We start from the raw sequence: 25,082 nt of genomic DNA on the forward strand, positions 1-25,082 counted from the left end.
TCAGAAATAAATTCCTGTTGAAAATCATACAGTGTTTTGAAATGAAAGTATTCTCATGGCTATGTATGTGCTGATACTTGTCATAAACCACAGAATTCATAGAAGCATGATGTTTGTTAAAAGGGAACACGTTCTGTCTTTATACACATACAGATATGTATTCCAATGGCAAAGCTGTTAGGGATTTAATTGACATTTAACATTAGAATTATCAAAAACTTCCTGGTGCAAGAACAGTAAATCAAATACTGCCTGGTTATTCCCAGGGTCTTCATGATGTAAACTGTGATCTTTCTTTACTTTTACTATTGCCAAGACTTGTTACAGATAGTTCGGGATCACAAAAGTCATTCTAGGTTGTGACTACAATGAAGATTGCTTTTATTAAACCCAGGATAACTAGAAATATTTCCATAAGATTTTCAAAATTGATGAAAACAATGACTAAAGCACAAATTGGAAGAATTTGAAATTAAGAGCAAGTCCACTCAACACAAACTCTGCTGAAAGTCAAAGGTAAACCTGAAATAAATCTTTTCTTACCTTCTCATGAGCTTAGTCATATTGATTGCATGACATCATTTGTCTTCATAACTCAAATTCATACTGATGAACAAAAATAAAAATTCCAGATCCTATGGTTGCCCACTAATATGCCTAATACTATGCCTACTAATTCATGCACCATCCAGAGAGACCTTGATAGGCTTGAGAGGTGAGCCCATGCGAAATTCATGAAGTTCAACAAGGCCAAGTGCCAGGTCCTGCTCATAGGTTGGGGCAATCCCAAGCACAAATACAGGGTGGGAGATGAGTGGATTGAGAGCAGCCCTGTGTAGAAGGACTTGGAGGTGTTGGTTGATGGGAAGCCCAACATGACCTGGCAATGTGTGTTTGCAGCCCAAAAAACCAACTGTATCCTGGGCTGCATCAAAAGAAGTGTGACTAGCAGGTCAAGGGAGGTGGTTCTCCCCCTCTGCTCTCATGAGACCCCACCTGCACTACTGTATTCAGCCCTGGGGCCCCCAATAAAAGAAGAACATGGATCTGCTCAAGTGCGTCCAGAGGAGGGCCACGAAGAAGATCAGAGGGCTGGAGCACCTCTTCTATGAAGACAGGCTGAGAAAGTCGGGGTTGTTCAGCCTGGAGAAGAGAAGGCTCAGGGGAGACCTTACAGCAACCTTCCAGTACCTAAAGGGAGCCTACAAGGAAGCCAGAGAGGGACTTTTTACAAGTGCATGCAGTGATAGGACAAGGGGTAATAGCTTTAAACTGAAAGAGGGTAGATTTAGATTAGATGTACGGAAGAAATTCTTTACTGTGAGGGTGGTGAGACACTGGAACAGGTTGCCCAGAGAAGTTGTGGATGCCCCATCCCTGGCAGTGTTCAAGGCCAGGTTGGATGGGGCTTTGAGCAACCTGGTCTAGTGGAAGGTGTCCCTGCCCATGGCAGGGGGGGTGGAACTAGATGATCTTTAAGGTCCCTTCCAACCCAAGAATTTTAAGCATGGGAATAGTCCCTTAAAATAAAAAAGATACAGGTGGTTTGAGTACTGTGCTAGACAGGGGCCAAAAATATGAACTGGGAAATACATGGTACTTTAAAAATGTTTTTCCCTACATGGTGTGCTAGCCACATCAGTGAAATATTTTGTCTGGTGGATTTTGCATAAAAATTGTCTAATGATTCCTTCAGTAATATTTTAGCTTTGCAGCCTCCTCAAATACCCTCCTAAAATGCTCCACAAGAACAAGGAAATTGTTAGTCAATAAGAGGATATTTTTTTTTCCTCATGTAGTAGTTTCCTTCTATATCGTTGTTGCAGTTGCTAGCGCTGATTCTTAATAAAGTAAGTCTTGAATTTGCAGTTTAGCATGTATAATTTATGAGGTTTGTCTGTTCAGCTAGTTTTGTTTTTTCAAAATTTCCTTAAAATTTGTTTCAGATGGGAAGGTTTCCACATACTAGTGTCCACAAAATATGTTTTGCAGTCTAGGTTCTGTGTTATTTTGGGTTATAAAAATGATAATCTGAAATGAAAACATCTGTTCTTTCTAGAATCTCTGACAATAATCTCTGTTTACTAGACCAGCTTTGCAAGAGAACGTACCCTTAGAGAATCTAATGGAGACATTAATATATTAACTTTGTTTTATTATTTCAGTCTGGCATCTCATTTCCTAAAACATTTTATCTAATTAAAAGCAAAGTCTGTTGGACATATTTATAGGTCATTAACTAGAAATAAAACAGGAATATTTTGCTAGCAAGCAATTAATGTATGTTTTTAAAATATTTTTAGTAGTATGGATCAGGTTTGTTTCCAAAAAAGGGTTTCATTTTTATTTTCCGTGAACATTTGGTGCAGGAAGTGTAATGCCAAAGCAGTTAAGATTGGAACTAACTTTCTATTTAACAGATGATTTGTCTAACTGTACTAACATATGCATACTTACTTGAATTGGCCTAGAACTTGCTACTTTATGTGAAGATGATACAATTTATTTAGCAGCCCAGGGGAAATTGCCAGAAAATCTTTGGTCTTTGTGCAATTCAAGTGCCACATATGTGTATCACAGAAGATCAGGAAGTATGCAGTTCACAGTAAGCGCAAGAAAATCCCTGATAGGTAGAGTTATAAAATGAAGACATCCTTGCTTTAAAAGGAGCCCAAATATCTAAGTTTAAAATGGGTAAAAGGTTTGTTTACTACTCTAGAGATGAGCAATGAATGGGATTGCTTTGCAGGTAAGTCTTAGATAATAGTGGGGGCACTTTCATGTGGTGACAGTGGGAGAGGATACATTGGTCTGGCTTGTCTTTTAATTTCACTCCCAGAAAAGGTGACTTTTTACAAAGACATAGCCTGTGCTTTATGCATCTTTATGCAAACTCATAGTAGAAGGAGGGCATGATTTAACTATAGAAAAACAGGGAATGCTGATATAAATACCCCTGTGTTTAATTTTGTCAGTCTATTTAAACAATTAAAAAAACCCAGAAAACCTCTTTCTGCTCAGGAGTTTTTTGGCTGTCTCTAAAAATCTCCTTATCTTACCACATACAGGTATCAGAGCAGGATGAGATAGATACCTCTGCAGTTTCTGTTTGCTGTATTGGCTGGGTCTCTACTGACTGCGGTGAGAACTTAGCCACCTTCCATGTAGATGTCTACATAGTAGGCACCTGAGTTTAGGTGCATGAATCTAGAGCTGAATCCCACATGTCAGGTGACTTCAGCATAATGAATATGTTCCTGACCTTGATCAGCTGTAGCAGTGTAATCACAATTACATGGCTAATAAAGCTGAATGCACTGAGCTCCATGATGCTAGGACTACACTGCTGCTGGTACCTCTGCTTGCTGACATAATGCTAGCTCAGCCCTGTCCACACTGCCCACATTGCACTACGATCTTTGGTGTAACTGTCGTGACATATACCCCAAGAAAGTTATCTTCTTGTAAAAAAAAATCATCCCACCTTTAATGGCAGCCATGGCAGAATGTGGAAAGCTAACAAGCCTCTGTTTTCCTGCCCAAAGCAATGACTTGATTCATTTTTAGATTAGGGTACATGTGTCAACTGGTGTATATTCAGGGATGAACACCCTGGAGCCAAACACTGGAAAACCCATCCAACCCATGGCAGCATGTCCACACCCTGCAAACACCTTCAGAGACAACAAAACAAATCCTCAGACTGGCAGAATACCTGTTTTTTCAGGAGTCCTCAGTGTGGGAGATTGCTGAGTTTAGTATTTTAAGGCAGCAGCTGTTACCACTTTCCAGTAAGCCTCAGGTTCTAAGTGTGCTGATGAATGATGGGGACTAGGGCCCATGAGCTGGACTGGTTGAAGCACAGAGGAGATGGAACATGTGCTCTGGATGAGGGACCTCCATTTCATTCATTATGCTGAGGTCCATGCCACACCCCATTGCTCTTAACCTTGTTTCTGGGATAGATGAGAATATCAGAGGCTGCACTGGTTTTGTTCTGTTGTTGTTATTGCCAAGGTTGATCCTGTCTCATTTTTAAAAACAAAACAGTGAGGGCTGTGATTGCTGAAAGTATACTTTGGTTGTCTAATGTGTCTCAGTTGAAGCTAATGGGCTTTCTTCAGAGAGTTTTGGGGAGGGCAGAACTAGGCCAGACCATGCTCTTTTGATAAACTCAGCTGTTGCTGATGCCTCTTTAAAGGTTAGGCATTTATGGAGCAACTATAAGTCCTGCTAATGATAGTGTTGAATAAGAAAAAAATATTTCCTTGCAGTTTAATGATATTTCCAGAATCTCTTGTACATTTTTTTTATCTCTTCCTGTGAAAGGACACATTTTTTTCTTAATGCAAACATTTAGACTGTGGGCTGTCACTGTAGGCACTGTTGGATTATATACAGAGTTTATGAGATGGTCCTGTAATGTGGCATAAGCCAGGAGGTGATACAAGAAATCTAATGCAAGAAACTCTTCTGCCAGATGGAGCTGTACCTTGCTGATAGGTGATTACAAGGCTGCTTATAAAATAGCAAATGGCTCTTGGGCCATTTGTCTAGCTTTGGGACCAAAATGACCTGGTTAATCTAGCAATATCTGCGTCTGTTGGTTGCTGATATCACCTTTTTTTTCTTTCAGTGCTTCTTTAATTTAAATGTAATTCACAGAAACATACATTACCAAGTAAGATGCACCTATATAAATTCATGGAATAGAAGTTCAGTTCCCCAGACTGTAGGTGTCATCTATCAGTTCCTGAGGCTAGCATAATGTTGGTAGTTAAATTGCTCTTGATTGCCAGGATTGTGAACTGACAAAGCCAAGGCAAAATCTTTCAGTATTGCAGAATATTTCATTGTTCTTCTGATACCAACTCAGTTTGTGGGGACCACTGTGTTTCTGGTAAGCACTTCATTTGGCTTCCTTTACAAACATACTGTGCTAGTAGAAGGTGGGGTTATTGTATAGGTAGCTTCATGAGGACTGCATTAATATACATGTTCTCAACCCAGAGCCGCCTACTCCACGCTGGTTTGTTGTGCCGATTCATGCAGTTCCAGTTACCGCAGAGCTAAGTTATTGCCGAGGTGCAGCAGAGTAAAAAGGCGAGGCACTGTAAAAGCCCTGATCAAAAACATGGTACCTGTCCAGCCAACTTGGCATCTGCATGTAAGATTGTTCAATAGTAATGGAAGAGAGTAGGCTACTTTCGGCTACTAAAGTGAGGTGTTTAACTTGCCCTGTACTTCCTGTGTGGTCAATATAAACAGAAGATATCATAGATGTCATTTTGTATCTGCACGGATGTTAGCTTAGCACTAAAATATCAGTAACTGTATCAAATTGGAAGGTTGGAACAGAAAACACACCTCCTTAGAATTATAATTCATTTAGCTCAGTTATATAGTAAAAGGTAATATGCTACAAATGATTATGGAGATATGGCAGCAAAACTTTGTGAATGGCAAACAGAAGACCAGATATCTCTCTCTACCAAAGGTGAGGGAGGACCTGCTACAGAGAAGTAGTGACATTGATCAGATGTGGGGGATCCCATGCTGGAGCAATTTTCTTTCTGCTCTTCATTTGCTATCATTTGTATTGGAGCTATAGCTCTTTTTATGCCGCCTTCTTACCTCCTTTGCTTTTTAACCATACATATGGTGTTTTACATACACTGGACATATCTTCTTTGCTCTCTTTATTATGCCCTAAACCCAGTTCTGCCTGGCCCTGAAGGTGCCTTCCCTTCAGTCATGAATAATTGACTTTCTGTGATTTGTGTTTATATGTGTGGGACCTCCATTGTCATCTTGTGCTTCTACTCTTGGGAGACTTTGCTACATGTTTTGGGGACACAGCAAGCAAAAGCTTTGTAGAAAGAAGTAACCTCTTTTATCAGACTTACTAAGTATAATGGGAAAAAATGTGCAAGTTGATCTGAAGATAGATAGACACCTCAATGCTCATGTATGCCATATAAGTGCCTACCTCTTTCTGATAACTGCACAGACTGCTGCCTAGTTCAAAGTGCCTCAGTTTCGGACACCCCATGTTAGGTGACGTTGGTCCAACTGAGAGAGAAACACAAAGAAATGTAATACTGAGACTGCAGTGAAGACAACTGTGTACTGCCAGTTTTGCCAAAGCAAAACAGAATGGAGGGATACTGACAAGGTGACTTTACAGGCAGTTGTAGGGAATCCCTACCAGTGCTGGGAAACATTGTGGGAGTAAGGTACAAACATGAAATATGAGAAATGGTGATGAGGACTGACACCAGGATGCAGCTGGAAATATTGCACTGTGAATAAACAGATAATTAATGAGATGCTAGTTTATGAAAGCTGACAAAGCTTCTGCTTCCATTGAAAGAGATCTAGTGGAGGGATGCAAAGAGAGTCCTGCAACAATCAAACTTTTGGAGCTGGAGAATAATCCTTCGTATCTCCAAGGCCAAAGAAAAGGACATTGAGAAACTGAGGTGAGAGAGCCCTAGGTTAGCATTTTAGTTATGTCAATAGGCAGGAAATAATAATTACACAGAGATATCTGCAAGAGTTTTAGATGTAGGTTGGATGTGAACAGAGATGTGAACCCAAATTGACTAAAATAATGTGTGAGGGTAAGGAGTACAGTGAAATAAATGGAAAGATTTGCGGAGGGGGAAATGAGAATGGTGTTGGCTGGCATGGAGAGTAAATTGATAGCTAGACATCAGTAAAGACCTGGCAGAGGAGTGCACTGAACTTTGATTTGAAGAGAGTGAGGTTAGCTTAATTGGAGGGAATGAGACCAGTGAATTGTCAGCACGGGGGACATTGCTGAATTGTATGTAGTCTGTGGTGAAATTACCTAGGGATGGGAGGGAGGGGAAGAAGGAGAAGAGGATCAAGGACAACATCTCTTCAGCAAGAGGACACAGTGATGCACATATGAAGAGAGATCAGAGGAGAGCTGGAAGATGAAGTGGCCTCCAAAGCCAAGAATAGTACAGGTGGCCGTGTCAAAACCAGTGATGCTGCTGAGGGGACAAGGAAGGAACATTGCTTCTAGTGTCACTTAAGAGGTCAGTGGAGTAGATTTCAGTGAGAGTGATTTTGCTGGCAATAAAATGAAATACACTGGTATTATAAAGTATTTTTAAAGTTTCTGTCACTGACTGAAGAAAAAAAAAAAATAGGTTGAGGGCCAAGCTGAGGCCCAAAATGAAGCCTACACTTGACTATAGTAGTTTACATTACAGCTTAGTTGAGGAAAATCCAATTTTTAAATATTTTTATATATATATATATATATATATATACACACTAATGTCGTGGTTTAACCCCAGCCAGCAGCTCAGCCCCACGCAGCTGCTCGCTCACTCTCCCCCACCCAGTGGGATGGGGGAGAGAATCAGAAGAGTAAAAGTGAGAAAACTTGTGAGTTGAGATAAAGACAGTTTAATAGGGAAAGAAAAGCCACATGTGCAAGCAAAGCAAACCAAGGAATTCATTCCCCACTTCCCATGAGCAGGCAGGTGTTCAGCCATCTTCAGGAAAGCAGGGCTCCATCATGCATAATGGTGACTTGGGAAGACAAACGCCATCACTTCAAATGTCCCCCCCTTCCTTCTTCTTCCCCCTTCAGCTTTATCTGCTGATCATGACGTCCTATGGTCTGGCATCTCCCTTGGGTCAGTTGGGGTCAGCTGTCCCGGCTGTGTCCCCCCCAACTCCTTGTGCCCCCCCAGCCTGCTCGCTGGTGGGGTGGGGGGAGAAGCAGAAAAGCCCTTGGCTCTGGGTGAGCGCTGCTCAGCAGTAAGGAAAACATCCCTGAATTATCAACATTGTTTCCAGCACAAATCCAAAACACAGCCCCATAGTAGCTACTATAAGGAAAATTAACTCTATCCCAGCCAAAACCAGCACAACTAACATGGAGGAGAACTACATGACCTGCACTAGAGTATAGAGCTGACCCCACCACATGCTGTGAATATTGCACAAGATTTATGCTCTTTACAAGGAGAAATAGACAGAAGGCAATGTATATCTTTCCTGTTGCCCCTGCAGGGCTTTCTGACTTACAGCATAAACTAATTTCCTTTCCCTGCCATAAATGCATGTACATGCATACCAAGGAAAAGAAGCTTTATGTCTGGTACACTGACATTCAAAAAGCCATTGGTTGAATCTGCAATCGCTTCATATCTTTAGATGAACTTTGATGTTCTGTCATTGTACTAGTCAGACTGCAGAATAAGTATCTCCTCACTTAAATGGTTACTAAGATTATCCCATGTTTTGAATATTGTACAGAAAATCTAGTGAGTACATTCTTCTGACACAAAGTATATTTAGTCAGTGTACATTCTGAAGTGCTAGCAATTAGTATGTCAATGCATAGAAGAATTTGAAATACTAAATATGTGCTGAAGCTTATCATTAAATAAATTACTTCAGCAACACTTGTGCAAGTTGTTTATTTCCATTGTAACTACCAGAGCACGGTATATTTGGTGCAAACTAATGATGTAGTTGCATTTAGAAAAAAACCTTCAAATACATTTTTCATGTTTAATAATTTCAACCAAGACACAGAAGCAGCTCACTTGTTCTTTGTATTTTGGCAGATATTATTCTTCATCATAAAAGTAATTGGACTTTTAACTTATGAGGTACACTGCTGGAATATTAATTTTTGGCTTTTAATTTTTGAAGTATTCAGAATATGTAACTGTTCACAATACAAACTGCATGCAGAAATATTATCACTTTGAGCAATAATGATAAATTATTCCCTACTTCAGCAATGTTTTCACGTTCAGTAGGTATACATCTGAGTAGTGAACTGATTAAAATGCTCCTTTTATTTGAACTTTTTTAGAGATCATTCATTAATTCATACAGCTGGTTTAAAATATTTTGGTAAATGGAACTTCAAGTTTCTATTTCTTACTGAAGTCTGAGGTATATACTGTGAGAGGGTCAACAGCAGCACACTACTTATGACCACCTTGAAATTTAGAATTGAATTGTGATATTAATTTTTCTTTTTTATAACTTAATAACTGAATTTTAGTTTTTCTATTTAACTTAATTCCTTAGGGATTACATGAAATTTCAAATCAAAATGTATGCTAATTCATGCCAACTTTTAACTTCACATTTCTTTCTCTTGCCTGTTACCTTCCCACTCCTATAAGCATTCTGATCATAAGTTGGAGACTAGAACTATATAATGTAAGCACATGCAAAGCTATATCCCTTTCTCTAATCATTCTTGAGTTATATCAAGGTAAGCCTTTGGCATATCTCAAGATCAGTTAGCTACTCGTAACAAGTATGTTTCAGAAAAAAAGAATGCTTTTGAAAAGCTTTTTGTTCCTCTCTTTCCATCAAAGCTTAACTTTTCATCTGGTTTCCTGTGCAATCATACTGCTGTGAATGTGTCTCTGTGTTTCCCACCTAATAACTTCTGAATGTGCTTGTCAGCTTCAAACACTTTTGACAGGGGAGTGGATGGTGGGGAAAGGGGGCTTGATTTCTCAAATATAATTAAAATCCCTGAAATTTAATCAAAGTCGGTAGCTGGGAAGAGGAAAAGAAACCCTATTAGTATTCCTACTGAGGGAAAGTGCAGTCTGAGCCCATACTTTTTTACACACTGAAAATATCTATGCAGGTGAGCGTCATTGTAAGTTATGGAAGAAAGCTTCAGTTGGATCCTTTCTACTTGGACAGAAAGTCAATCAAACTTAAGACACAACTTGGTAGGAAATAAGGCTTAATTATTTTCCAGTGTTCATAGAGCTGCTTGTCAGTAAAGGAAAGATTCGTCTCACCTCACTTTTCCATTCTACAGTGTTGATATCTTTATTTCCACACCCGGCTCTCATTGTAGTCAATGGAGAGAAATAACTTTTAGAAAGTGTTTCATTTCAGAGGATGAGCTGTGTGCCCAGGCACAGGGTTTGAGCTCAAATAGCTGGGTGGAAGATCATCCTGTTCTGACGAACTGCGCGTCATAAGCTGGGGCTAAGTGAGTTGATGGGAGAAGGGAGGAAGGGGAGTTTGAGAAGGGAAAAAGTTCAGCCAAGTAGCGATGATTGTAAGATGAGACTAATTAGTGAAGTGCTTCCTCATTTCCATGCTTTTTGTAATTGGGCTTGGAGAGATAAAAAGCCAAACTACCTTAACTCAGTTTCTGGTTTTATTGCACCTGGGAGATGATATAAAATTCATATACAGTTGTTTGTATTGAGCAAGATATATTTGAATTCTCACATGTGTAGTGCCATATGTCCTGGTATAAATTGTTTTTGTTATCCAAAAATCTCCCACTTTTTGCAGCTTCATATAGTTGTTACATCAAGTGCCAAGTTTCCAGTTAATTACAACATGCTCAGTTTGATTAGACAGTCACTATAGTTGCTGAACAAGAGTCTTATTCAAACATTGTTGAAATTAGAAAGTGATTTTCTAATTAAATAGGGTACTTTGGCAATTACCAGAATTAGTCAGAAAGTGCTGGATTGAGAATATTTGCTTGGAGAAATTCCGTATCTCTAAACATTGCTTTGAAAAACAATTTGCAAGAGATCCAAACAGGAAGGTAACTTAAATGGTGGGAAGAGACATGAAGTCTGGGAAACTCTGAGAACACTGTCAGTATGAAGCTTATATACATTTGCCATATGAACCCTGACTAATAAGTCTTCTTAAGAGAATATATTAATTCTCCTCGGCTTGAGCTTGCTTTATCCCATGCTTCATGTTTGCTTGCCAAAGCATCATACAGACATTTGGAATTACATCAGAATCATGGTTTTACATGGCATTTCATTTTCTCAAATAATTTGATATTTTTAATAGAACTAGCAAAGTGATTTTCCTTCTGTTACTAAATAATCTGTCAAACAGACTGTCCTGGTGTCTCCAACATGATCAGAAGAAAGGGAGGATTTAATGTTTATGTTATTTTCATTATAATGCATTCAAAATTAGAACTGCTTAAAGGAAGTAGTGCTTTTAATGGAATGGTAAATAGATTTTTATTTTCTTGTGTAATCTAGAAGTTATTTGTCACACAAAAGATGTGGTAGTATTTACTACATTCTTTGCTTTTTTATTGCTTGAACTTAGCAGTGATTTTTGATAACTTTAAAAAATTATTATCCTCCTGAGTGTGTTTACACTCAGGGGTATTGCATTAATTTAAACAGCACTAATAAACCACTTGAATAATAACTTCCTGGTCAACACTTGCAGTTGTTCAGCTTCAGTGAGGGTTTACTTAAGTAAGTGTACTCTAAAGTTTTAAGCATATATATAGCAATTCAATAGGCTAAAATGGTAACGGTTATGTAATGATATTAATTTTAAACTGATAGTGATTAAGAGCTGTTTTTTTCGGAGAGGGTACAAAACCTATTCCTGAAAAATGGATAAGGTTTTGCAGTTTGGTTTGGGTGGTTTGGTTTTGGGGGGATTTTTGTTTGTTTGTTTGTTTGGGTTTTTTTGTTTTTTGTGGTTTTTTTTTTTTTAATTAGGTATCAGTTTTATTTTACTTGCCTTGAAAAAGTCTAAGAAAGAAAAAGGGAAGAATTCATCCTAGGAAAGTTTGAAAAGGAGTTCTGTTTGTGAACTCCAATTGATGCTTCTGGTTGACTTACAACACCTGTGAACTGGTCATGTAGGTAGCCCATGTTAAAACATCCTGTTAGTGGTACTTCCCTGCCTCTCTTATTATACTTTCTTTATCCTGTCCATCTGTTAGGTTTCCTCTTTCATCTCATAAGAAATGTTGGTATATATTTGTGATAGTCTGGAGGGATATATTTGTATATTATTTATTTTTCTAATGCTTTGTATATGGGAGCTTTAATGTGCAGAGGAACTGATGTACTTAGAACAGGATTCATTTTATTTAACCTTAGTTTGCTAGTGCACTTAAATTTAGACCTGTGGTTAATAAAAGCTTTCCTTCTAGTGATCACATAAGAGCTCAGATCTGTGGCTTCTCTGGGGCGGGCAGACTTGTACACTGCAGTGCACCATGATGGCAGAGAGCGCCTGGGAGGATCCAGCTGCCTCCTTAGTTGCCTTTGGTTGGCTTTTCATGGTGGGCTGGGGAGAAGCCTCCAGGTCCATCCTGCTGGAGTGAAAATTTCCACTCTCTGCTCTTCTCTTAGACTGGGTGGCCTAAAGCATAGGGTTTGTGGTGGAAAGTTTACTGGCTTTACAACATCAACAACCTTTTACCAGGAGGCGTCTGTTGAGTTCATAATGAAAAATAATCATTAGTGCACAGGAAACATCCTTCTACTTTTTAATGCAAAAGGCAATTACATTCCTCCTTTGTCCTGGTAAACTGCTGTACATGAGTTCTCTATCATCACTATATGGCACATGAATGGGAAACTCAAAGTTGGGAGAAAAGGGAGAGGAGAACAGGGTAGAACATATTCTTTCTTATGTAGCATCTGGCTTTTTAACAAAGTCCAAGGCTTTAAAGTAGTTGAGAGTGCTCTGTTGAAATTATTAAAGAATTGACTGATTAATCTCTACTGTAAAATGTAATTTTCCTTTTATCTTGTGCTTCAATCAAAATAAAAGAGCACATTGGAGCGGAAAAAAAAGAAACTAAGAAAAGTGCCCCAGGATACTGTTTGTGAGGGTTGGGATTAAGGACATTAATAGAAATAACATTCAGGCAACTTCCATTCCTGAATCCTCACTGAGAAAAAGCAAGATAATACAGAGTCAGTAAAGGTTGTTTAATTTGAAACATTTTGGAGCTAAAATAAATCACAGTTAATTTCTGCCATATCCATTATCTTTGGCTTGTTTAGGCTATGTAGAAAAATACTGTAGTCTAAACATTTTTTGTAGATACAGTTTGTTTCAAAAATAGACAAAACACTTTATGAGACATTATTATAGCAGAGAGGTTTGAGCTATAAAAAGGTATTTTAACAAAAATATGGGTAAGTCTTGAATTTGCTTTTTGCAAAGCAAAAAGCATATAATCATCAAAAGTGAGTTTACAATATGGTAAATGTTTCACAACATACAGAAACACTAGCTGTAAACATTGCAAAACCTATTTCAGCAGTCCTAATGCATTAATTTTTACACAGTAACTCTCACTAGTTTTGTATAAATCTATCTTATTAGTAGAATATTTGTATCAGAACAATTCCAACAATTCATGAGAACAATTCAGTACCAGGAATACTGAGGTTTGTACTCACAATCAGTACATGAATCTCTTAAAGTACTGCCAGAGAAGACATACTTCATTGGTTTGTCTCTTCTAGTCATCCATGATGATTTTAATCTTCTTAATCTCAGACTCACAACTACACCTTGTTACACAGATGTGTGGGAGAGGAGTAAGTATGGCTTTCCCAAGGAGCTGAATCAATTACATATACTTGCATTTCCTAGACTTTAGAATGGCGTGAAGGTTTCATAACAAAACCAGAAGCAACAAATTGAAGACTAAACTTGTTTTGGGGTCTATCTGGATGATGTGGAGAGCAAATATATTGCTAACATACGATGATAGATCCAAGGGTGACAGGAAGTTGTAATAAACTAAAAAAATCACTAGCAGGTCATCTTGAATCTTTATGCCACACTTTATCATGGCATGTCCTACTTCTTTAGTAGAGCCTGAAGAGAACTAGTCTGTCTATATAGAAGATGTTCCCCTAATAAGTCTAGTCTGCTTCTAGGACTTTCATATTAAAGCACCAGGTAATGGATTGTTAGGGACTATTTGGGGACTCAAATAGTCTTGGCAATAAAAAAAAATTAATGTTGTCATTAGTGGACCAGAAACTCATGTGAATTGAAACTATTTAAATTAAATTTACCAGTAGAATTTACTAGAAGGTGTGCAAATTTAAGTTTGTGGAATTTATCTCAGCTCTGGTAAATGTAATGGTAAACAATTTGTCTAGCTGCATATTGGCAGTAACAATAAATACTGTGTTTGCAGTTCTTTGGTCTCTTTGGAGCACAAATCTTAGAAACAAAATCAAGTACGTTACATTGCAACACAGAGAAAAATCATCTGACTAAAGACGAAGCTAAAATTCAGTCTGTGACTTATTCCTTTTTTGCCAACATATAGCATGTAAAATCACTTGTTTTCAAATAGTCATAACAACACTGCCTGGCAAAGAATGGAGTTATGACTTTGATTATAAACTTCTCTAGTTTTGACAGCTCACTTTGGAGCTTTAACATTGTGTACCGTATGTTTCTTGGGAGTATCTGTTAATGGAAAAGAGAGATAATATACTCTTTTAAACAGACTGTACAGATTGAATTACTGAGAAAAAGTAGATATAAAGAAATCTAGGTTTTAAAGGGGTATGTAGATTTTAGCAGTATTAAAACTTAGGGGAAACTGCTTAAGTACACAGCTAGCTGGTAAAATTGCTTGAAGGACCTTTGTATCTCTAACGAGACTGTATGTATGATAGAAAATATAATGACTAATAAAAAAATGGCACACAGTTTCTTCTGTTTTCCATAGAGGCTTAGAAACAAAACAAGGCAAAACAGAGGCGAATTAAACTTTGATTATCTTTGAAGGGAAAAATCTGAACAAAAAAGAAGAAAGGTGTTTCCAAATTATTCCACTCCATCCAGTTAGTTGACTGGAATTTGGAAAACAACAAGTGTAACCTAAGATCTTTTCTGTAAGTAGTAAATAATTTTAGTATTTATCTTGTTGTATTGGCAGCATTTCATTTTTCAGGTTATCAATTGTTTCTCAGCATTGGAATACAATACTGGTACTCTGAGCTAAATGAAAATATTGTTCAAGTTGCTAGCACATGAGTGTTTGCCCATTTTTTTAAAACAAAAGACACATGATTGTTTTAAAAACTCGAGATTTAGCAACACTGAAACTGAGTTGCTGCAATTATCTCTTTAAAGCTGTAATAGTATAGAAGGTCTGAATGCACAATTCCTCATGGAAACGAGGAGTGATAGTCTTAGTCTTTGCAAAGGATTCTTTCTGTTTACCAAAGCGAGGGTTTGGTTAGCCCCTCTGGAAGCCATGATGTTGTATCAATGTGTACAAGATTACTTCCTTCTGGAAACTAGGAAAGATCAGCCCACTTCAAGTATAAGTGTGAACAGATAATCTCTCATCCATAGACTAGTATGTGACAGTTGGTTTCAGCTGAGTAAATTGGGTGTGTTTAGTTGTCATGGCCACCTGATACAGTCTCTCTTGTTGTACAGGTTATACCAGTTACACATGTCTTAGGAAAAGGAAAGTGTTGAGAGCAGGCTCAGCTCGCCATCCTCAATGCAAGAGCCTCTTCTGCTCTCTGTTTTCTTGGCTCTCACCTTGGCTGAAGGTTGGTGCAAGCCTTCTTAGGGAAAGGACGCATCTGGCATGTTCAGACATGGTTGGTTCACTCTTGATAGTAGTAGTCAGGTAGAAAGTAAGTGGTGCTATCTTGGGGCAATCCTGTGAGTTGCTTTGGGTAATTGTATCATTCATGTCAAGAGTAACTAAATTTTTACTTGAAGCTGCAACTTACCTGTTGAATACCCTGACGGGAGTTTCACACCATACGGCAGATAGATGGAGAAAAGCCAAAACTTCTATGGGTGAAGCAAAGATGGGTACACAGGGGTATCTTATTGTCTTATCATTATATTGAATTTTCCGCCTTTGGAGATCTTCCAAAATAAACTGCAGACGAGATATCTGGGGTCACTTAATTTGCCTATTTGACTCTTGATCCAGCAGAACAGTTAAATGTGTTTTCTAAGTTAGGATGGAATTATTCCCATGCTTAAACAAGTGATTTAACTTTAAGACATTTTTCATGCAATTGGCTTGTGCATGTCTCTATCATAATATCCTACTGAAGCCTACTGTATACAGCCAGGTAATCTGGATTTGAGTGGACTATATAAATTTAGTAAAATGCATCTCAACTTGTGCAAAGGTCTCAATCTTCCTTTACCTCCTGTCACACCAATGAGCTTGACTTAAGTCATTCTTTTTCTCATTTAAATGTCGTGTGTTTATGTTGGCCATGGGGCCCTTAAGGCTAAAAGTGGAAAGTTACTCTTTTTCCCCTTTGTCACCTAGATACAAGATTTTAAACACCTTTTGCACATTGCCAAATTATTAATACAGATTTGTTAATTTAAAGGGATATTAGCATCACTAGGGTAGTGGGAAAAATAACTTCCACAAATTTATCAGTGTTATGTTGCTCTTCCCCAGAAAGATATTACTGTTAGTTCTGTCTTTGTTTTCAGGTTTGTTTCTGTACTTGGTCTTCTGTTCTTCCCTGGCTGTCTGCAGGATTTCACCATTTCCTATTATAGTTGTATGTTTAGTTTTAAAAGAAAGGTCAAGTACTGTTGTCATCTAATAACTAGTGTCTTGCTGATTTTTAAATAATCAATTACAGTATTTTTTTACTAGAACTGACGTGTTTTCCAATTTTTTTCATGGTGTTTCGTGCAGGTTGCTACCTTACCATGTATGAATAAGTTTTGCATAGTTATCAGAGTCATTTGTCCTGACAGTCCTGTATTTCGTCTCAGTTGTACCACAGAGATCTAGACAAATACTGCAACAAATATTCTATCAATAGTAATTTGAATCTGCCAGGTGGAGCTGGCTGACCAACTGTTTCCTTACAATGAATGTCTGTACTTTTTTCTTTAGATAATCAGAATTTTGGAAGGCCAAGGAAAGGCCCATTCCTCATTCTGCACATAAAAGTGTTGAGGTTACAGCAAAACACCCTTAGGAGGATGTTCTAGACTGTGGGAGGCAAAACCTAACACCTTTACCTTTTCTTACTCAGGATCTGATTTCCTCTATCTCTGGTTCACTCTTGGCAGTGACTCTATGGGAAATCTTTGCATAAACTCAAAACAGATAGAATATAATGAGAAATTATTATAATTTTAGCAATCAGAAGAAAATAGGATTACAGGTTTTGTTCTGTGATTTAAATTACACAGTAACTCCTGCGTATGGTAACTAGTAGGTAACCACACTGTAATTTTAATGTAATTCCAGACTATATAAAATTCACAGCAATTTAATGTTGACTTAATGATCACTTGCAGTTTTAGCCACCTGTTTTCTGAGCTACAACAGGTGTCTGGATTTGAAGGGGTCATGGGCATGTGGTAAACATTATGAATCTGTTTTCTTTAAGTTGTTAGTAAAGTCTGTACTTTCAGGTAAACTGGATCAGTATGTCAAAGACTTGGAATGACAGAAAGATTGACACAACCAAAATGGAGCAGACTCATAAGGTAGTCTGCACTGAAAGAAAGGGAAAGAAGAAATAGGATGACAGGAAAGTGACCACAGAAATAATAAGAACAGAGAAATTGACCAAGAGGAAAATTCCTAGTGGCTTTGAGAGTAAGCCAGACAACAAATTAAAAATCTTTCCTTTCAGTTTCCATTCCTTCCCAAAACCAAAGAAAAAAAGTAGGGAATTAATCATAGAGCTAATAAAAATGGACCTTTTTTTCCCCCAAGAAATTCTGAGGTTTTCTTTTTTTAACAATTAGGATGAAAGGCCAAAATAAACTTTTGAGAAAATCTCTCCATAAGAGAATTTGGCAGCAATTGGTCACAATGAAAATGAACAAATAGTACAAGTAATTTTTATATTGTTTTGGATAAATCTGATAAAAATATGGAGAACTTCAGAAACTACAATATTCACAAGCAAGTGTCACATTTATAAAGGTAATTTTGTCCTCTCCCCTTTTTCCCCCCCAAAAGGATTTAACTCTGCTATGTAATCCTAGCTGAGGTACAGAAAAGAAACTTGCTCACAAATCTGTACTGCATTAGACTATAACTTATGTAGACCTATATAACTGCTGTTAACTAGTTGAGTTCTGTTTTTCATCAAGGTAAAATTGTCCTACCTTCCATTAAAACCCCACCCTGCTAAAGTTCAGTTCATGAGGGATATGATGTATTCTTTTCATTAAGATCATGAATATTATTGTTATACTCTTTTGTTGTATAAAAATATAAATGAGTTTGCAAATTGTATTATGACACTTCATTTAAAAGCATAACTTTCTTTTCATTCAGAAATAACTTTACATATCTTCTAAGTATACCCACACCTGAGTCTTTTTTTTTTGAGGCTGTTTCCATAGGCATTTGGATGTTCTTTTAAAAATGAGCTTGTGATTATCAAACTTCCAGAGCAAAGCATTGCATACAATGAAAGACTGTCCAAGAATGAGAAGAATCATCTGTCATCTGTCCTTTGTTAAATATTTTCTGATGACATGCCAATCTTCAGGTGTGCAGGTAATGCTTTCTTACCCTGTGTTGAATAACAGAGGAACAAGTAGGTGGGTGAAAATCACAGAATGGTTGAGGTCGAAAGGGACCTCTGGAGGTCCCCCTCAAGCAGGGCTACCCAGAGCCCATTGCCCAGGACCATGTCCAGATGGCTTTTCAGTATCTCCAAGGACGGAAACTCCATATTCTCCCTGGGCAACCTGTGCCAGTGCTTGGTCACCATCATAGTAAAAAGCTGTTTCCTGATGGTCAGAGGGAACCTCCTGTGTTTCAGTTTGTGCCCACTGCCTCTGGTCTTGTTACTAGACACTGCTGAGAAGGGCCTGGAGCTCCCTTCAGGCACTTACACACATTGATGAATTCCCCCCTGAACCTTCTCCAGGCTGAACAGTCCCAGCTCTCAGCCTTTCCTCACAGGAGAGATGCTCCAGTCCCTTTATCATCTTTGTGGCTCTTTGTTGGACTCTCTCCAGTATGTCCATGTCTCTCTTGTACTGGGGAGCCCAGAACTGGACCCAGCACTCCAGGTGTGGCCTCACCAGTGCTGAGTAGAGGGGAAGGATCACCTCCCTCAGCCTGCTGGCAACCCTCCTCCTAATGCAGCCCAGGATACCATTAGCTTTCCTTGCTGCAAAGGCACATAGCTGGCTCATGTTCCACTTGGTGTCCACCATGACCCCTAGGTTCTTTTCTGCAAAAATGAGGTTATACCTTCTACAGAATATGCAGTATGAAACTAGTATGAAGTGAGAAGAGCAAAATTTTAAGCCTGATGCAAACTCCATCAGGCCAGTTTAAATTGTGCCTTAAATTGCAAATACAAGTAGGAGTAGAAGTTAGCTTTAACTCTTTTTTAACTCTTACTCCTGGCTACCATCAGGCTTCTTTCACTGCCGGTGGTTTGGTCTTGGGAGATTTGTGCTGTTGCTTTTCCACTGAGCAACCACTGAAGGTTCCCCATTTCCTTGGAGCCATGGTTCTTCCACGGATCCCCCCAAGGATGCACAGGCTGTGTAAGCTATGAGCTGCCAAGGAAGGCAGTGCCTCTAGGTGTGGTTTTTATGGCTGGTAATATTTCATATGTCATGTCTGAAATCAGGCAGAACAGGGCATTGAACCTGGGTCTTGTACATCTTGGGTCCTGCTGGCTCTTGAAGCATCACAGAATAGAGCTGCAAGGTACTGTAGGAGATCAGTTTGTCCAGGAAAACTGAATTCAGGCCCCAAAGGCTTCACTATTATTATTCATTATTATTATTATTTAGCAAACATTAGATAAACTTATAACCTAAGAAAACTGTAATATTCACATCTGTAGATACTCATTAAAAATGGGATTTATTCCCAGAATAATCATACACTAGTTTCCTTTTCTTCTAAGGAATACAGGGCCAGAAATCTTGCAGTGAAGCAGGATCAGAAATAACTAGGTCATTACCAGTGAAAAGCTCCACTTTCCTTGCTGTTTTTGTGCCCGTGTTTGACTTCTAATACATACTTCACACTTACCTTCACAGAGGTTCATTTTGTTCATTTCAAATTCTCATTTTAATTTGTTAAGAACATGCTGAATTCTGTTCTCCACAGAGTCTGACATCTCTCCCACGCTGGGGCGATTTGCAAGCTTTTTACTACTGGATCGCTGAAGTTATTAATAAGTAAAACTTTGTCCAAGACAAATCCCTGGGGCTCTCACTTGAAATGCTCTCGCTATCTCACACTGAACTAAGATCTGCTTGTTGTATATATTTAATCTGGGCAATTTAATTTAGGTCGCGGTTTTACGTTTAAGCTTCTAGTACAAAGAGGAAGAGGGAAGAGTGGGGTGAATGCTAGATCCTGTCATCCATCCCTTCCTTGTGTCTGACCCCGCTTCCTCTCTGCAGAGGTGAAAACTCCCTGAACTGGCTGTGGAAAGTCGGGATGAACCTTTTGTGCCATGCAAGGTGCATGTATCTCCCTGTCTGCAGAGAGGGATAGGCAAGAAACGGCTGCCCAATGCAGGATACAAAAATGTATTTTTATGCCAAAAGTGTTAATTAATTAGTGTTTCTTATGAATCTGAAGTTTTAGCACAAGAAAGATTTTTATGACTTCTAAACTCTCCTGATCCTTTTTTCTGGACAGGAGCAACTGAATGACATGGTGCTTTTGGACTCTAAGGAGTATGCTGAAAATAAGAGTTGCTGGAAGTAATTTTTAAATTGTTTAAAATGCATTCTTAGATTTGATATAACTAAAGAAAACACAGTTACCTAAACATTTGTAGTATGTGGCCTTGGACAGGAACTGTATCTTCCTTTGGGGGAGAGCAATGGGCAGTGTAATAGCATAATAGGGCACTGAACCGACTTAAGTAATCGATTAATTCTGCGGTAACTAATAGTTACTGACTGAGCTTTATCTCCCCTCTCTCTGGTACACAAATTCCACATTAAATTTGATCCAATTACATTAGTGCTTAGGCCAGCGAGGCTGAAATTCAGGCCTCAAGTTGAGGGGTAATTGTCCATGCAATGAGAATAATGGCTTCATAGCTGTGCCCTATGCACGAATCCACACTAAATGAAATGAGGTTCCTCCCCAGACTGGCTGTGTCTGGCTCCAGCTACACATTTGACTGGCACCCTGACAGTGGCGGTATAACCACAATTCCTGCATCTTTGTATGTGGCCCTGTATAATTCATCCATTTTCTTGCACGGACCTCCTCCAAGCTGGAGCCAGATTTTCTGTTCTCTTTTCAGTGGTCAAGTAACCTTTGAATCTTTTTGGATCTTTCTCTCCCCTTGCCAGTCTTCACAAGGCATTATATTGCCATTCACTGCTGAGCTGCTACGTGTTCTCCAAGGAGGTTTGTTAGGTTGCATTAGTACAGGTTAAGATCTGCGCTGTCCCCACTCCTCTGAGTACCAGCTCATTGTTTGCTAACTGCAAGGTCAATAAAATTCTGTTTTCTGTCAAACAACAGCCAGTTTTCTTATGAGAGTTGTAGCAATCTTTGGTTCACCAGCCTGTCATGTGGATACAGATGCAGGGAGCATTCATTAGATATACTGAAGGATGTAGGAGGAATTTTTTAGCCATCCAATTTTATTCCTACAGCCATTGCTGGTTTCACTTTTTTGTCCTATGTGGACGCTTTTATCTAAGTGAGATTATGGCAGGCCAGAGATCAGATTTGCTGAGAGAAGGAAGGAAAGGGTCTGAGAAGCAGTTGGCTAGCCAAACATTTTTAAAAAATATTTATTTTTTGCTTTTTTCTAAAGTAGTTCCAAGAGATGTTTTAGCTCTGCTGTTTTACAATATTATCAGCTTGATCATAGTTTAGTAACTGAATAATGATTCAGCTCTTTCAGGTCATGAGTCATTCAAAAGCAAGGATTTGACCAGTCAGTCTGGAAAAGAAATAACACTTGTCTGCAATATATTTATGCATGTTCATATGAACAAAAAAAAAAGAAAAAGAAATCTTCCAAATACATTTCAGGCTTTTCAGGAAATATTTGAAAGCTGTGACAATTCTATGACCTGACAATTCTATGACCTAACAATTCTAACAATTCTTCATATCTTTCACCACTTACACACAGCTGGCTCTTCTCTCTCCTCCTCTCCATTTCTCTTTTCCCAAGTCCAAGTACCAGCTTAACATGAATGTCTTTGAAGCCAGAATAGCACTAATAATGCCTGTTACCCAAATGTCAGAAGAGGTCAACATACCAGGTCCTATGTCCCAGAGAGATGGAAGACAAAGCCTCTGGAGCCAGGTATGGGAACTGTCCTGGGGCAGATCTTCCAGGCAATATTGGGTCATGGACATGCCAGCTTCTTCAGGGGGATGTCAAGAAGACAGAAATGAGATGATCTGTCAGTCCTGACAGTCTTGTCCTTTGTACATTTCCAGCCTTGCAAGGCTTTCCTTTTGTTCTTGGTTTGCCTCTATTTCTGCTGATATGTGAGATGGGCTCACTTTGGTAGTGGGTCAAGAGCGGCTGTGAAGCAGGCATTAGGGACAAACTCATTCTTCACTAAATAATTCCAACATTTTTTTTAGAGTGTTTGGGTTTTATTCATTTCCTAATTATTCTGCAAACTTTAGGGGTCAGGGCTGATTATTTTTGTGTTTGCAATGACACTCATTCCTGGTAAAATTCCCCCTTGTCAGTAACTTGAATCAATGGCTGTTAAAGGTGAAAGCACCTCTGATCTGCTGGTCAGATCTATGCCTCCTTCAGTCAGCTTTTCAGCAAAACAGCAATGAAAGAAGCATGACTAATGAGGATCTCAAGGTGTAGAGTAACGTCACAGCTGCAGGTAGAAAAAGCAGACTACAGTGAGCCACTGAGAAGTTTAATTTTCATTTTATGCAAGTCTTTTCATACCCTGAGGAAGTAGGGGGCAGACTTAATGCCCCAAGAGGTCCCTTCAGCTGTAGCTTCCTAAAGAAAGGAGCTATTCATCCACCCAAGCTCAGAGAATGGTATTGTGTGAGATGGACATCTCTTGATTAGTGCTCTAATCAGCAGTGGCACAGGGGAACAGGTTGGAGGAACCTTCCTAAAGGCTCCTAACAAGCAAGGCAAAAAGGCACAACTAATATACCCACATATAATAAGTAGGTCTTCAAGGAGAAGAATAAATGAAATGCTGTACTTCAGAGAACACTGTCATGCTTTGATGAGGTTTATGGAAATTTTTGGCTGAACTTAACAAAAGAAAGTACGTAAGGAAGGTCGTTTGTGGCATGACCATTTCTCACCTCAGTTCTCCTTGTGGTTTCAGTAACATAAAATAAATGAGTGTGATCACAGCAGTGGTTCTTCACAGTCCCTCAGTATCATACAATAACGCTTTTAAGTTTCAGAAAACTCCCTTCTTTTCACACATATGGAAGATGTACAAATCTAGTAGAGTAGGACTTGGTCAACCCCGCAACATCCTTTACAGTTGTCTGTCTGCTGCCTGTGTTTGTCAGTCTAAAGAAAGCTATAAAATCTAGGTGATGTCTCAAAAGCTTATTCTGTGGTGAAAAAGAAATAACTGTTTTGTTAGAACAGCAAAGTTTTAGCACTTTTACAGCTGCCTGGGGTTTATTTCCAACAGTTCATTAATATTCAAGTCTGTTAAACCTAGTGAGAGGTACGGAAAAGGAGTAGTAGCTGTATGTGACTACAGATCAACAGGGAAACAATTTAATGAGTTTCAGCCATAGATTAAGTCATAAAGTTCCATACCAGAGTTACACACCTAATCTAAAGTGATACACACTGGATAATCTATTCTAATGCTGTATAATTCCTAAAAATTGTTATTTTACCTGTATAATTGCATGTTGTCTGAGGAAAAAAACCCAAACAAACAAAACAACAAGGCATGCTAGACTCTGTGACAGAGTAAATTGGAGGAGATGTCCTGAAATCAATGAAATTATGCTGATTTTAACCTCCTATCTCTTAAATAGGCTGGAAGTAGAAATATGAGCTTGAATATTAGACTCCTAGACATTGTCGTACTCTCAGTACATCCATTCTTTTGGCACTGCTATAAGCATATTTGAGGCTTAGAATGTGTAGGATAACTTAAATTTCCTTTCTGTAAATTGCTTGGAGAACAAACTACTGTATCTTTATTAATATTTCCTTTATTTTATTGTTGTTTCAGGTTAGGTTTCCCAATGATGATTGTGTCCTGTACCATCGGGATGTGCTATCTTCTTGTTGCTCATGTTGTAGTAGGTTGGAACTCATAGTAATTTATACTCTCAAGACTCAGAGAAACTTTCTCTTTCATTTAGTTTATATATCAGAACACTAAGAACACATATAAAAGGAAAAAGGTGTGTAAAATTCCAGCATATGGTATTAATCAAAATGGCTGTCAGCATCAACATCAGGTTTGGTCATTCTTAACCTTCTGTTTTGTGAACAATTTGCAGAACTAGACAATCAAAACTAAAAAAATCCATATATTTAATAATGAATGCAATTATCATGCAGATGAAAAGGCACCATCACAAGGGAATATGTTGTGCCTGAAAGTTTGTATTGACACAATCTGAGTATAGTCACAGATGAAAAACTCATTCACAATAGCAGATGTTCAGTAATTTCTTTTTAGGGCTTCATTTGTCTTTGTCAATGTATTTAGCTATTTGTATTAAAGTAACTAGTATTCAAGTTGTAATAATAGACAGTTAAGCAGAAAGTCTGTACACTATGAAGGATGTATCATTATCTACGTTTAAAAATAAACACATCTCCTGAAAATGTGCTGTGGAAGGAATTATTATTTTGGAACCAGAATTGCATTCTATGGAGGCTTTGGTTTTGATTTTAAAGCTCCTAACCAGTGTTAAGCTACTTTTCTTCTTAAAATAAACTAATGCCCCTCTTCTTACAAACGTATGGACATAAAGTGTGATAAAGCACCGGACATCTTCCATTTAATTATTAATTCACTTCTGTGATGTAGTACTCTAAATCTTTTAATAGGTTAATACACTATATGGAAGCATGAGATCATACTTTGGCTTTGATTTCCTTCTCTCTGATAATAATGTGTTAAACCACATATATTGTTTTGTATAATTGGCTGCCAGAACAGGTCAAAATTCTCATTATAAATATTAAGTCCTGTGAGGCATTGAAGGTCTCAGTCCCCATCTTCCAATACCTTTGTGGGATGGGTCTGCATTACTGGCGGGTCTGTTTTATCTTGAGTCAGAGAAATTGGCAACCTGGTGAGTGCAACCC

At 38.4% G+C, this 25,082-nt stretch overlaps 1 protein-coding gene across 1 annotated transcript in view; it reads left to right on the plus strand.

Moving 5' to 3' along the window:
• OCA2 (oculocutaneous albinism II) overlaps window positions 1-24,079 on the plus strand; it is a 183,611-nt gene extending 159,532 nt beyond the window's left edge. Inside the window, exon 23 of the mRNA XM_010580473.1 lies at window positions 23,992-24,079. Coding sequence (XP_010578775.1) covers window positions 23,992-24,079 — 88 coding nt within the window. The remainder of the gene's footprint in view (window positions 1-23,991) is intronic.
• Window positions 24,080-25,082: the final 1,003 nt, after the last annotated feature.

This window comes from Haliaeetus leucocephalus, unplaced genomic scaffold (genome assembly GCF_000737465.1).
Source record: "Haliaeetus leucocephalus isolate CR32 unplaced genomic scaffold, Haliaeetus_leucocephalus-4.0 Scaffold712, whole genome shotgun sequence".
NCBI lineage: Eukaryota > Metazoa > Chordata > Aves > Accipitriformes > Accipitridae > Haliaeetus > Haliaeetus leucocephalus.